Below are 14,485 nucleotides of genomic sequence, written 5' to 3' on the forward strand. Positions count from 1 at the left end.
AATTGTTGGAAAAATGACTTGTGTCATGAACACGGTAGAAGTCCTGACTGACTTGCCAAAACTAGTTTGTCAACAAGAAATGTGTGGAGTGGTTGAAAAACTAGTTTTAATGACTCCAACCTAAGTGTATGGAAACTTCGACTTCAACTGCTGTTCCTATGAAGTCCACATAGGTTTGTATGTATAGTGTATATTGTTACTGAATAGCAAATACTGCCGCATGATCATACACTGATACCCATCACTAGTTACATTTTTTATATTAGATAATATAACTGATTGTCCATCAGGAATTCAGTCACTCAGTACACTGAAGTTCATCCAAACGTATTGCTTTTAGAAATGTCTCAAATGTCTAAAGCAAACTCAGGCTGCATATCGACATGTAGTCTTCACAGCTACTCCAGAGAGCCCATCGCTGACCAGATGTGGTGTAATTTCCCCATGCCTGGCTTGACAGGAAGCTTACCATGTTAGCTAACGGAGTTCAGCATGCTGACGTACACACTTTAGAGTCAAACACAAAAACTCCTATTCAGATCCTTCATACAAGGACAGCCCATAGCCTGCTGGCCAAATAATATAATAGCTTTAATGTTTTGTAGAAAGTTTGCTGAGGTCTCAATGACAGAAACCCAGAAATAATGACTCAGAAGGTGACAAGGAATAAACCAAATTTAAATAAAACCTAATAGCCACTTAAAATACTAAATGTTCCAAGTCAGATTTACAAAATGAATAGCCTACCCAATCTCTCCACTACAGCTCAAAACACTCACGGTCAAATCTGTATTAACGATACCACTTAAATTAGGGGAGGGGGGGGGATAAAAAAGAATCACAAAAGGCCACAATAATACAAAATTCATATGACGTGTATGTGTGTGTGTGCGCATTTCAAGAGAGTGCTGGCTCAGACGGATGCATGTTCATATATATTTTATATAATGTATATCAAACTAAAACTAATACAGCATCAAACTTAAAAAGGATCAAGAAAAATAAAGTAGTAACAGTTGGTTGTGGAGCATTTTGAAATTAAAACCAGATTGGTCAGAGCAGAGCAGGAGGGGTGCAGATCAGGAACATTGAGCCTCTCTGGCTGCGGGTGGGAAGGGGGCAGGAGGGGGTCCATCCCTGGTTGGGTGCATGGAGGGGCAGGTGGGAGCAATGGGGGTACAGCCAACTGCAGGTGGAGATTAGATAGTCCAGCGTTCTCCAGGAAATGTCTCCTTGCTTATTTTATTCAAACAAAACATGACTTAAAAAAAGCAGCCGTACTGTAGTGGGAAGTCCTTGTCCGTGATGCTGTTCTTCTACTCAAAAGTTTCTTATTAATATCCTTTATCATACTGTAAGTGTGGACAGAGAAAACCATGACACTGCAATTAAGTGAGGGGCGAGAGTGTTTGGCTGTGTGCTTGTGGTAGCTTCTTTGTGCATACGTGTACACTAGGCATTCATGTACGATGCACAGGCCGAGAGCAGGGATGCTTACGCGTGTGTGTGTGTGGGGTTTGTGAGTGTGAATAGTGTACTGTATATGTTGTGTATTGTGTGTGTTTGAGAGTTCACCTCCATGTGAGAGGGTGGTCTGTCTCTGTAGACCCACTAAAACCATGCTAGAACTCTTCACTACTCTTCCAGCCAGTCCCACCACCACATGGCCAGGCTGTCCTACTCTTTAGCTTCCAGGAACAGGGTCTCCTGCGGGAAAAGCTTGGCCTCCAGTAAAGACGAGGCTGGGTCTAGCTGGGTGATCTGCAGAGAAAGAGAACAAGAGAAGCATGAGAAGAGGACACATTCGTACAGGACACATGACATTCATTACACACGTCCTTGTTCTAGCTCCAGTTGGAAGTGGCATTTAACCACATGTGCATACATAGAAAGTGTTAAGATGCAATGTGCCTGGTAAAAAGTACAAACTATCAACTAGTCCAATTCTTAATCCTTTTATCATTGAACACTTTTCTGTGTACCTTGGGACATGTACACAAATGTGAACGTACCAAAGTACACCATGCAAACAGACGTACTGAAAAGGTGTGAACTTGGCCTCTGCTTGGGGTATGTCTCTAAGCTACATCATCAAGTGGAAAAGCCGTTGACGGTGAGACAGTAATCTGATCATCTCTGTTTTGGTGGCCAGCGTTGCGTTTCCCCAGAGATTGATCAATTCTGTTTTCTAAGGCTTCCATCCAAACTAAACAGCTGTGGTTTCTACAAGGACTTGCCTTGAACGATGTGTGTTATGACCTTAAACTAGTCACCTTTACCTACTGAATGAATGACCAAACAAAAAGACGTAAGGTAGATGCTAATATTAAAAAAGACATACAGTATCAATAAGTGTCAAAATATTCATCATTCAAATCCAGGTTGAGGGCATCGGCAGAGCAAGATGGTAATAATGCATTGCCACCCATAATGCAGCCAATTTCGTCAGCCATGTTGACACACGGGTAACCTATGCTGTTTAACATGAGACAACCCAGCCTGCTAGCTTATGAGGGTTAATCACCGGGAGTCTCCTGTTACATAGGCCCCCGTCATCCCCTTCCCCACACCTGGGCCCTCTGTCTACTGTGACGTGGGGGCCAGGCCAGGGCTTATCTGTTGCCTGTGGTGACAGCCTCTGATTAGACCTCCTGTTATGATCACTGGGGTGGTAATTAACTAGCCGACATCAGACAACCAGCGCAAGAAGGTCCGAGTTCACCTCACACTGATGAGACCATCCTCACAACGACATTAGGTGGAGAAACACTGCTGGATGATGTGAAAGCTGGAAGACCTTTGAGGCTGAAATCAAGTTAAACACCCACCTCAACTCTCCTTTCACCATGGAGTCAGAGTTTGCTCTGTAACTATCCTGACAGATCTCTCTCTCTCTCAACCTCTGCTCTGGCTGGGGAAGTAATCCCTGCAGTTGTCAGTTGTCCTGCCCGGTTCACCGTTGAATTTGGATGTATTGTGCCTGTTATGCCGCCAACAGGCTGATCCTACTCCCTGATATGACATGTTCTTCTGTTCAACCACACACATATGGTAATAAACTAATCTTCCCTCAATATAAATTAAGAGTAGTCTTTCCTAATGAGTCATATTTCCAATGATCATTGAGTCATCAAAACCTAACCTTCAATAGAGCTACATAATTTCAACGGTATGATGCCAGGAGGAGCAAGAATTCATCAGCAAACACAGCTATTCCCAGAGGAAAAGGGAAATGTCACACCAATGGAGGCTCTTTGACATCACGTTCTCATACTCATTTCTCCTGTCATTAGTGCTCCTCGCTCCCCAGCATGACCTGAGCTCATAAGGCAGCACAGGGAGGGGTGTCACGTCAACCTACACAACGCACCGCAGCCAGGGGAAAGCAAGATGGTGTGCTGCTAAAAGATTACATCCCAACGGGTGAACTGAACACCTTTTCCCCCCACCTTTTGCTCAGTATTTCACAAATGCCAGCTATGCTAATGAACCTGACAGGCTGTTATGACACCACAGCATCAGGTATGAGTAAATTAGGGTTTAGGGAGGAGCAGGTGCGGCTGTGTGTGTGTTGACGGGGGGAGGGGAGAGCATCTGACAAAAAAAAAAGTAGAGAAACAAGATGCCACACTGACACAGGAGACAAGCGCCATCAGTGATTGTTTACATTGTTATCCAATTAAGAGACCATAAGCATTGAGGCATCTGTCAACAAACAAAGCTGTTGTTTTTCTCTCCACTCTGCGTCGCGATACCCTCTATATTTTCACTGTCTGGCTCTCCCTATATCCGATGAATTCTCTTCTCCCCTGACTGACACATACAGCAGCCGGGCAGAGCCCGACACAAACATACATAGGCCTACATTATTCATGATATGGCCAACAAAGCAATCTTATCAACGAGCAGCTCTATGATAAAGGCAATACGCAAGCATTTAAACTGTACTGTATGACTTGTAATTACATTTTAGTGTAGTAGATAAACCAACTAGATGTCTGGCACACAACATGAAAGTCTAGCATCAGTCTGTGGAGGGCCATTTTAAGTGTTTTGAAGGTTGCGGTTTAATCCGTAGCAGCGGTGTTTTCTCAAGTGCTTGACAATGTTGGTGGATAATCATCTAACTCGATCACACACTCATCCTGACAGGCCTCACAGTGGCCAAACAAACGGAGCAGAACAAGATGCCACCTTCCTTGAGAGACCCACTACTACTGCCAAAATAGTCTAATTCCTCTGAAGATGTCATATAAAACAGTTTTCCATCAAATTAAAACTAATGGCAAATGTTGGTCTAAAACAGGCTCATTCACGTACACTACACTTATGCAAGTTACACAAGGACTATGGAGGTTTCAGTGTGTGAACATCAATGTGGGTTGTATCAAGAAAATAACGCACAAGAAATGTTATGCCTACCCTCGGATGTCCCACTAAGTAGAATTTCTAGATTTGATTTGAGAGAATGTTGGATCTTTACCTTTAATCTCTAGTAAAGGACTAGTAGGAACATTTCTTTATATCCGTTTGAGGATCTGCCATCACATCTCACAAAATAATGGATTAACTCCATGTCATTGTCTTCAGTGTTATGATTATCGTGCTTAACATAATTAACACTTAAGTTGAAGTAAAAATAAATATTGCAAATCACTTCATTAGTATGAATAAAACATTTGATAACTTGAGACTAGTGAAAAAATAAACACCCGTCTCAAGATGTCAGTTTCAAACAATCAAACGTGCAGCTGAAATAACATTTTTTTATGAAGCCATTTAGGTTCTATGTTAATTCAAACCATATAGCTTGTCTGTTTTAAAAACTTGTGTTGTCAAGTGTTTATTTGGCCAATTACAAAAGCAGTGGGAGATCATTATGTGCTTCCAGGAACGATGACAACACGTAGAGCCAGGGCGTGAACAACACACTTCAAAGTGGGCCGCCGCGCGGCCTGGAGAGAAGGAGGAGGGTGAAAAGGGGGGCTGCCGTTCCCCAGGGGAACAGGCCCTGAGCTTTTAACTTCTCTGGAACAGGGAAGCAATCTGCTCTCAGAAGTCCGCTATATGCCGTCTAGAGCGGAGCCAACACAAACACCAGTCCCACACACACACACAAATGCATAAAGTGTGAGACTGAGTACAGTATGCATGTACAGAACTATGGGGAGCAGGTAGCCTAGCGGTTAAGAGCTTTGACTCAGCAACCGAAAGGTCGCTGGTTCAAATCCCCAAGCCGACTAGGTGAAAAATCTGTTGATGTGTCCCTGAGCAAGGCACTAAACCCTAATTGCGCCTGTAAGTCGCTCTGGATAAGAGCGACTGGAATCAGAGCTATAACCTACATGGAGCTATATCCCACATGCAGTCATACATGTGGGAGAGGATATTGTGGAAATACTTTTGGGGAAGGAGTATGAATTTTGGGACTAAATCAACAAACTGCAATTGTTCTTCCTTGAAATGAACCAAGTTGTGCAGATGTGATGTCTAGTTCAGTTGGACACGAGGATCATTTCATAGCACTGTTTATTTTTCCTAAATCTAGAGTTTTGTCTAAATCATTCTACACATTGGTACTGTTCAAACATTTAATTTTCAGAAACCTGGAACAACAATTAGGGTAAGGTTAAACTCAGCACAAAGTACAGTATCACAACGTGAAGAAAAATATCCTGTGAAGAATGTTTGGGGGTCTAAAACCTAGACTAGCTAAGTTAACTCACGACTGGAACTACTAAGTATCTAGACCACATACACAGTACAGTTCTGGTGAGTGTGAAGAAACATGTTGACGCAAAGAGCAAGACATGAAACTTCCTCCAATAACTAACAAGCAGTCAAAGAAACAAAAGTATAAAGTCAGCGATGCATTTGATTTTATTTCTGTTTAATCATCTTCCACTTAATTGCTTTCTTATTGCTGGCAATTATCTTGAGTTGTCATGCAGGGGAAGGAGAGAAGAAGTTTAAACATTTGCGGTGTATTACAAATGCAATAGTGGTACATCCGCTAATCCGAGCAGAGCAACAGTGGAAGCGTCTGGAGGAGATTGGGGCTCCTTTTAATTAGAGAGGAGAGCTGCAGGATTAGACGGACTGGGCACTGTTCAGATGCACAAACACTCTGGCACACACTGCTTGGTGATGTCCACAATGGCACCCTGTTTTCTATGTAGTGCACTACTTTTGACCAGGGCCCACAGGGTAGTGCACTACTTTTGACCATGGCCCACAGGGTAGTGCACTACTTTTGACCAGGCCCCGCAGGGTAGTGCACCATATAGAGAACAGGGTACCATTTTGGACATACCCATAAACTCTGCTCTCTCTTTCTCCTGTCCTCTGCACCACATCTCTACTAGAACTTCATTGGAGATTAAGACATTTTTATCTTGGCCTAAAACACATCGATTTTAAAGTGTATTTAAGAAGATGTGAATAAGGCATGGATATGCTTGAATAGATGAAGGCATGTGTGCCCACCTGAGTGTGTGAGCATTTGTATGTGCGCCAATGTTTGTGTACTGTATGAGTCTAGTGTGCGCATGTGTATAAGTGTGTGCATGTGTGTGTGCGTGTGGTGAGTTAGCTAGAGTGAAGTGTTTGTACCCCCATGTTCCCTACAGACCTGGATGGCAGGCTGTCTGGGCAGGCCTGCACACACACACTCCCCTTGATTAATGGAAATCCCATTTTGTTTCCACCACTCCAATTAAGCAGGGAGTTAAAATGGTGCTCATTAGCTACCTGCCACAGCACAGAGCAGAGCGTGGCCAACAGCTCTAATTACTGGGAGGAGAACTCCAGTCGGTGCGGCGCCGTGCACCGCGGATGCAGAGGAACCAACCGAGGAGAATACTGTTGACTGTATCCTAAGTAGCCAGCGCTCTTCTGTGTATACGTACTGGCTAATTAATATTCAACACATTATAAATGCACTTGTGGATAGAAGTCACACACACTCACGCAAGCACACGAAAAAACACATTTCTCATTAGCCCACCATGGCTTTTAATTATACAGAAATCCTCTAACTATCTGAACAGTCACACTCTCTGGACTCTAGGGATTGAGATGAGCAACAAACTGGAGCCACATGCAGGGGTGAGCCAATTATGACTGTGGACTTCTCCTGCAGAGATGTTACATTACAGGCTGCTGTGTTGATCACTGCTTAGTACCTGTAGTTAGCCAGCCAAAGGTACTGAGCAAATAAAGATAAACATACTGTAGAGTTAAATAATGGTCATTAATTACACTTTGGTTCCACCTTGTTAAAAGTAGGGATGTGTTCAAGATGATTCGATACAAGAATGATACATTTTAGTTAAATGATTTGGTGCGATTAGAGAACAAATCGATGCGATTCGGTTCAACGCAATCCGATGCACTAACATTTGTTGTTGCTGTTCGAGCTCATGACCTAGGCCTCTGAGCTTGATCTGTCTGAGCTGACTTCTGTGTTTGGTGTGTAAATGATTGTACACCGAGTATACCAAATATTAGGAACACCTTCCTAATATTGAGTTGCGCACAACCCCCCCCACCCCTTTTTGCTCACATAACAGCCTCAATTTGTTGGGGTATGACTCTAGAAGGTGTCAAAACATTTCCACATGTCAACTCCAATGCTTCCCGCAGTTGTGTCAAGTTGGTTGATGTCCTTTGAGTGGTATATTCTTGATACATATGGGAAACAGAGCTTAAAAACCCATCAGCGCTGCAGTTCTTGACACAAACCGGTGAGCCTGGCACCTACTACCATACCCGTCCAAAAGCACTTCAATCTTTTGACCCTCTCAATGGCACATGTACACAATCCATGTCTCAAAGCCTAAAAATGTCTTCCCCCTTCATCTACACTGATTGAAGTGGATTTAACAGGTGACATCTATAAGAGATCATAGCTTTCATCTGGATTCACCTTGTCAGTCTAGGTCATGGACAGAACAGGTGTTAATGTTTTGTATAATCCGTGTAGGTCTATGGCATATGGACTATGTAGGCACCTGAGTTGAGCCATAATAGCGTTGGGCCAGTAACCAATAGGTCGCTGGTTCGAATCCCCGAGCCGACTAGGTGAACAAAAAGAGCCTAATTGCTCCAGGGTCGCCGTCAATGGCTGATCCCTGGCCCCACTCTCCGAGGGTGTCTCAGGGAGAGTGGGATATGCAAAAAAATAACATGACTAATTCACACTTGTATAATACACTAATGTGTGAAATAGGACAAATGTAAGCACACACCTAATAATAACAATTCTTAGGGAGACCAGGCTTCTACCACCCCACTACCACTATCAGATTAGGGGTGTTTAATGGAGCCTGTTTTTTGTCTCCAGTATCTTACTTTTATTCCCGTAAAACACTTTTTTCAACAGCACATAGATAACCTATGTAATTTGCTCGGTTGTTACTCAACTAAAAAAGCCTAATATCACGCAAGCCATTTAAGCATTTGAATGCTGAAGGTGCCGCGCAGATGAGCAAGATCAGGAACAGACCGCATACCTCGCGTTGGTCAGTGCGCGAAGCTGGGCACAGAGCCAGTTTGACTAGGCTACTGACATTGCCTGGAGTTGTTCTGCATGCAAAATGACTTGTAGATCAATGACTCAACACAGTTAAGCCTACATGTAGTTCCACACTAAACGAGAGGATGCATCAGTTGTCACAATAGAGGAGTTATTTTTTTGGAAGTTAGAAAGAACATAAAATAAAATATTTTCTGATCGACGCATGCTACATTTCAATCGGTTTGTGGCTCGATGCACTTGTATCTTAAATATTTGTATTGGGGACCGATACGTATTGGTGAATCGCTACATTCCTAATATAAACACACTGTGGTGCCGTGTGGCTCAGTTGGTAGAGCATGGCGCTTACAATGCCAGGGTTGTGGGAAAGATTCCCACCGGGAGACCAGTACGGAAAAAGTATGAAAATGTATGCATTCCACTACTATAAGTCGCTTTGGATAAGACTAAAAATGTAAATACTCACGTTTCTGCGGGGGAAGGTGGTGAGCAGTTTGAAGTCATCCCAGGGGTAGCCCTTGGAGGCCACAAAGTCAAAGAGGACCTGCAACTTGGTGCTGCCCAGGAAGCGCCGCACCAGAAACTCACCACTGGGAGTTCGTATACGCAGCTTGCTAATTGGCTCTCCTCCCTCCTCCGCCGGCTCTGGCGGCAGGGCATGTTCCAATGAGAGACGGATGGCCTGAACAAAGGGGAGGGACAAAGCGATCATAGAGTTAGGTAGGAGAGGGGGTGATTATTCACAGTTGGACAATACTTAAGTGTGATTAATTTGCTTACAATGACATAGATTCACTTTGTTTCATGGAACAAACTGTGGTAGAAAGGGAAACTTTAAAACAACCATTTATGAGGCAACATATAAATTACACTGAATCCACAAGGCATCAAATCCTCTGGCCTCTTCTTCCAAAACGTGTAGGCTAGTCGGTGCGTCTCATTAATAAAGACATGCAGAACAACGCTAACTCGTGCCGGGGTAGATTAGATAACTGCCCAGAACAAATAGGATCGCCTCATCAACAGCAGGGAAACTAATCAGGTCTCCAGTGTCACAGAGCAGGACCTGCTGCTCCCACGGGGCTCTTTCCCTCCAGCTTGTTGTTCCTGTTTTGACAGAGGGTAGCATATGCTGTGACAACACACAGCAGCTTTATTTACCAACCATAATGCAATTATATTTCATAAAAGTGTACAACAGTAGCTCATTAGCAGCTCCAGGCTTTGAGTGGGAGCGTGCCAGAGGCACTCCCCTGGTAGATGCCTGGTAAAGGGCCCCCCAGCACCACACTGAACTGTGGCGTCTGTAAAGCCACAGAGCACACGCCTCACTTAAGGCCTGCTTCTCACAAAGAACACACAGGAGCATAACCACTCAACGCAAAAAAACAACCACCACCACAGGAGGGGTGGGAGGGGGAAGTGTGCGCACCTGACAGGAGCACCATGAGGCCACTGGTACCAGTAAATAATGACATCACCACTCCCCCCCCGCCTCTCATCCTTTCATCTCCCTCTCCACACAAAGACAAAATCACAGAAAGCATTTCCCCTTGTACTCATGGGTCTACTGAGCGGTTTGTTACCCTGCGGGGCATTGTGACGGGTGGTGCAGGGCAGACAGCCGGAGACGTGAGGCAGACTTGAGGTCTGGTCTGTGGGTACAGACAGTGTGTAGTCCCGGGCGGCTGAGTGGGTGGGTGTTTGGCTGGGCTCCAGGTGTGGGACACCATGCTGCCTTGTTTACTCACACACAATGTCAGAGAAATTAGGCATTGGAGCAGCCAGGGATAAGCAGCACAACTCTGAATGGTTGGGACAGCTGTTGTCCATCCTCCACACAATATACAGACACACTGGCTCCGCTTATTATCTCCCAACCTTCTACCTGATGACCGACAACAGTAGTAGTGGGTGATCGAGCGAAACAATCTGGAACTAGGTCTGTGGTTAGAACTCGAGCCTTGTTTAAATACAGTTGAAGTCAGAAGTTTGCATACACCTTAGCCAAATACATTTAAACACTGTTTTTCACAATTCCTGACATTTAATCCTAGTACAAATTCAGTCTTAGGTCAGTTAGGATCACCACTTCATTTTAAGAATGTAAATTGTCAGAATAATAGTAGAGAGAATTATTTATTTCAGCTTTTATTTCTTTCATCACATTTCCAGTGGGTCAGAAGTTTATATACACTCAATTAGTATTTGGTAGCATTTCCTTTAAATTGTTTAATTTGGGTCAAACATTTTGGGCAGCCTTCCACAAGCTTCCCACAATAAGTTTGGTGAATTTTGGCCCAATCCTACTGACAGAGCTGGTGTAACTGAGTCAGGTTTGTAGGCCTCCTTGCTCGCACACACTTTTTCAGTTCTGCCCACACATTTTCTATAGGATTGAGGTCAGGGCTTTGTGAGGGCCACTCCAATACCTTGACTTTGTTGTCCTTAAGCCATTTTGCCACAACTTTGGAAGTATGCTTATAGCCTATGTCCATGTGGAAGACCCATTTGCGACCAAGCTTCGACTTCCTGACTGATGTCTTGAGATGTTGCTTCAATATATCCACATAACTTTCCTGCCTCATGATGCCATCTATTTTGTGAAGCGCACCAGTCCCTCCTGCAGCAAAGTACCCCCACAACATGATGCAGCAACCCCCGTGCTTCACGGTTGAGATGGGGTTCTTTAGCTTGCAAGCGTCCTCCTTTTTCCTCCAAACATAACGATGGCCATTATGGCCAAACAGTTCTATTTTTGTTTCATCAGTCCAGAGGAAATTCTTCCAAAAAGTACAAACCGTAGTCTGGCTTTTTTAATGGCAGATTTGGAGCAGTGGCTTCTCCTTGACGAGCGGCCTTTCAGGTTATGTCGATATAGGACTCGTTTTACTGTGGATATAGATACTTTTGTACCCGTTTCCTCCAGCATCTTAACAAGGTCATTTGCTGTTGTTCTGGGATTGATTTGCACTTTTTGCACCAAAGTACGTTCATCTCTAGGAGACAGAACGCGTCTCCTTCCTGAGCGGTATGACGGCTGCGTGGTCCCATGGTGTTTATACTTGCGTACTATTGTTTGTACAGATGAACATGGTACCTTCAGGCATTTGGAAATTGCTCCCAAGGATGAACCAGACTTGTGGAGGTGTACAATTGTTTTTCTATTGTCTGAGGATTTCTTGCAATTTTCCCATGATGTTAAGCAAAGAGGCACTGAGTTTGAAGGTAGGCCTTGAAATACATCCACAGATACACCTCCAATTGACTCAAATGATGTCAATTAGCCTATCAGAAGCTTCTAAAGCCATGACATAATTTTCTGGAATTTTCCAAGCTGTTTAAAGGCACAGTCAACTTAGTGTATATGTAAACTTCTGACCCACTGGAATTGTGATACAGTGAAGTATACTTGAAATAATCAGTCTGTAAACAATTGTTGGAAAAATGACTTGTGTCATACACAAAGTAGATGTCCTAACCGACTTGCCAAAACTATAGTTTGTTATCAAGAAATGTGTGGAGTGGTTGAAAAACTCCAACCTAAGTGGAGTCCTCCCGACTTCAACTGTACATCTGAGGTTCCAGTGCCAGTTACGGTTGTGTGATGAGTCATTAAGTTCAGATATAGGTACAAAATGAATGTCAAATACTTGATGTATATCTAGACGTAATCTATGAAGATGTACCACCTGTGAAAGCCTGTCATACACAATAATGGCATACACACAAAGAACTCCCTTTACCTCATCCCTGCACATGATTATGGTTGTGGAATGAACCTGGTCTTCCTCCAGGTTGTTTGTGTCACTCTCCTGTTGTGGGGAGTGTCCTTTAGGCTTCATCACTGAATCAAACAGTGTGTCTCAGTCTCCACTCTCATCATTAAATACTAGGGTTGGAAACTTTCCAGTAAATTTCCAGTAAACATTTTCTTTAATATTTTCCATGGGAAGTTAAGCCCAGGAATTTTGCTTCAATTCATCAAAAAAGTAAGCTTATAACAGTGAACCTTTTTTTGTGGGATACACACAAGGCAATTCTAAGTCTTGGGGAATATTTTGGTTAAAATGTCCCCAATTCAATGGAATTGCAACCCTCTGCATGCAGTGCATCCTTCCATCATATGTACAGCTAATTCAAGATCTTGCACACTAATGAGATGCTTTCTGGTAAATTTTGATTACAATACTGGGTGGGGTGAATATATTTTATATGACAAATTATTTATTGTTAACTAGTAAATAGTAGCCTACAGCAAAGTGTGTTTAAATCATTTCTAACTTGTTAACAGTTTCTGCTACCATTTGGGGTTTAGCTTGCTCAACCTGTAGTGACGCCCAGCCCGTGAATGGGACCGTTATATCATCTGACACTAATTAGCATAACGCAACGGACATAAATCTTCCTAGAAAATATTCATATTCATGAAAATCACAAGTGAAATATATTGGAACACAGCTTAGCCTTTTGTTAATCACCCTGTCATCTCAGATTTTCAAAATATGCTTTACAGCCAACGCTAGACAAGCTTATCATAGCCTAGCATAGCATTATGCCTTGCTAGCAGCAGGCAAACTTGTCACGGAAATCAGAAAAGCAATCAAATTAAATAGTTTACCTTTGATGAACTTCGGATGTTTTCACTCACGAGACTCCCAGGTAGACAGCCAAAGTTCATTTTTTCCCAAAATATTATTTTTGTAGGCGAAATAGCTCTGTTTGTTCTTCACATTTGGCTGAAAAATCGCCCGGAAATTGCAGTCACCACAACACCGAAAAATATTCCATATTAGCTCCATAATATCGACAGAAACGTGGCAAACGTTGTTTAGAATCCATCCTCAAGGTGTTTTTCTAATATCTATTTGATAATATATCCGTCGGGACAATTCCTTTTTCTCTAGGACCGATTGGAGTAATGGCTACCTCTGCACTTTACGCAAGAATCTCTCTCGGAGCCAACATGTGACCACTTACGCAATGTGCCCCCATACGGCTATTCTTCAACAGAAATGCGTAAAACTACGTCACAATGCTCTAGACACGATGGGGAATACGTAGACAGTGTAAGCTCGTTGATTGTACATTCACAGCCATATAGGGAGTCATTGGAACGCAGCGCTTTCAAAACCTGGGGCACTTCCGGATTGGATTTTTCACAGGCTTTCGCCTGCAACATCAGTTCTGTTATACTCACAGACAATATCTTTACAGTTTTGGAAACGTGTTTTCTATCCAAAGCTGTCAATTATATGCATATTCTAGCATCTTTTCCTGACAAAATATCCATTTTAAACCGGGAACGTTTTTTTTTCTTTCAAAAATGAAAATACTGTCCCCTAACACCAAGAGGATAAGGCTGCGAACTGAGGAGTGTTAATTCACCTGTTTCCATACATGTTTCATTGTAAAACATTTATCTTACAAAGGAGTTTAATCTAACTGCTTAACTATTTATCTGTACATGGAATTGTATTTTCTTTTCTTTTCCTCATTGTTTTTCTACTCTACAGGAAAATGCCACAGGCACCATCTGATGTGTGGAGACATTTCACTGCAGTTAATGTAGAAGGAAAAGCTGTGTACATTTGCAAATACTGTGCCAAATCATTTGTGAAGAATGCAACAAAGATGCAGAATCTGGCGAAGTGCATAAAGTTCCCACAGCGCTCACAACAAGCAACCCTGACAAAAGTCCCTCTACTTCTATTCAAGGTGAAAATGAATCAGACACCTTATCGATAGCAACAGCTCATAGTCCTCCTGGAATCAGAAGTTTTTGACTAAATAGAGGAACGTAGTCAGAGAAAAGCTGATGAACGCCTTGCTCGAACTGTGTATGCAACTGATGCTCACAGGCAATGTGTATTGTAAGAGATGTCTGAATATTCTTCGACCACATACACCCCTACAACCAGACAAGCTTTATCTACTCATTTGCTG

At 43.0% G+C, this 14,485-nt stretch overlaps 1 protein-coding gene across 2 annotated transcripts in view; it reads right to left on the minus strand.

Moving 5' to 3' along the window:
- Positions 1–575: 575 nt before the first annotated feature.
- LOC115108426 (FAS-associated factor 1-like) overlaps positions 576–14,485 on the minus strand; it is a 91,839-nt gene continuing 77,929 nt past the window's right edge. For both annotated transcript variants that reach the window (XM_029632727.2, XM_029632726.2), the window contains exons 18-19: positions 9,006–9,221; positions 576–1,761 (exon numbers count right to left, since the gene is read on the minus strand). In XM_029632727.2, the coding sequence (XP_029488587.1) occupies positions 1,678–1,761; positions 9,006–9,221 (300 nt within the window). In that variant the 3' untranslated portion in view covers positions 576–1,677. The remainder of the gene's footprint in view (positions 1,762–9,005; positions 9,222–14,485) is intronic.

This window comes from Oncorhynchus nerka, linkage group LG24 (assembly GCF_034236695.1).
Source record: "Oncorhynchus nerka isolate Pitt River linkage group LG24, Oner_Uvic_2.0, whole genome shotgun sequence".
Taxonomy (NCBI): domain Eukaryota; kingdom Metazoa; phylum Chordata; class Actinopteri; order Salmoniformes; family Salmonidae; genus Oncorhynchus; species Oncorhynchus nerka.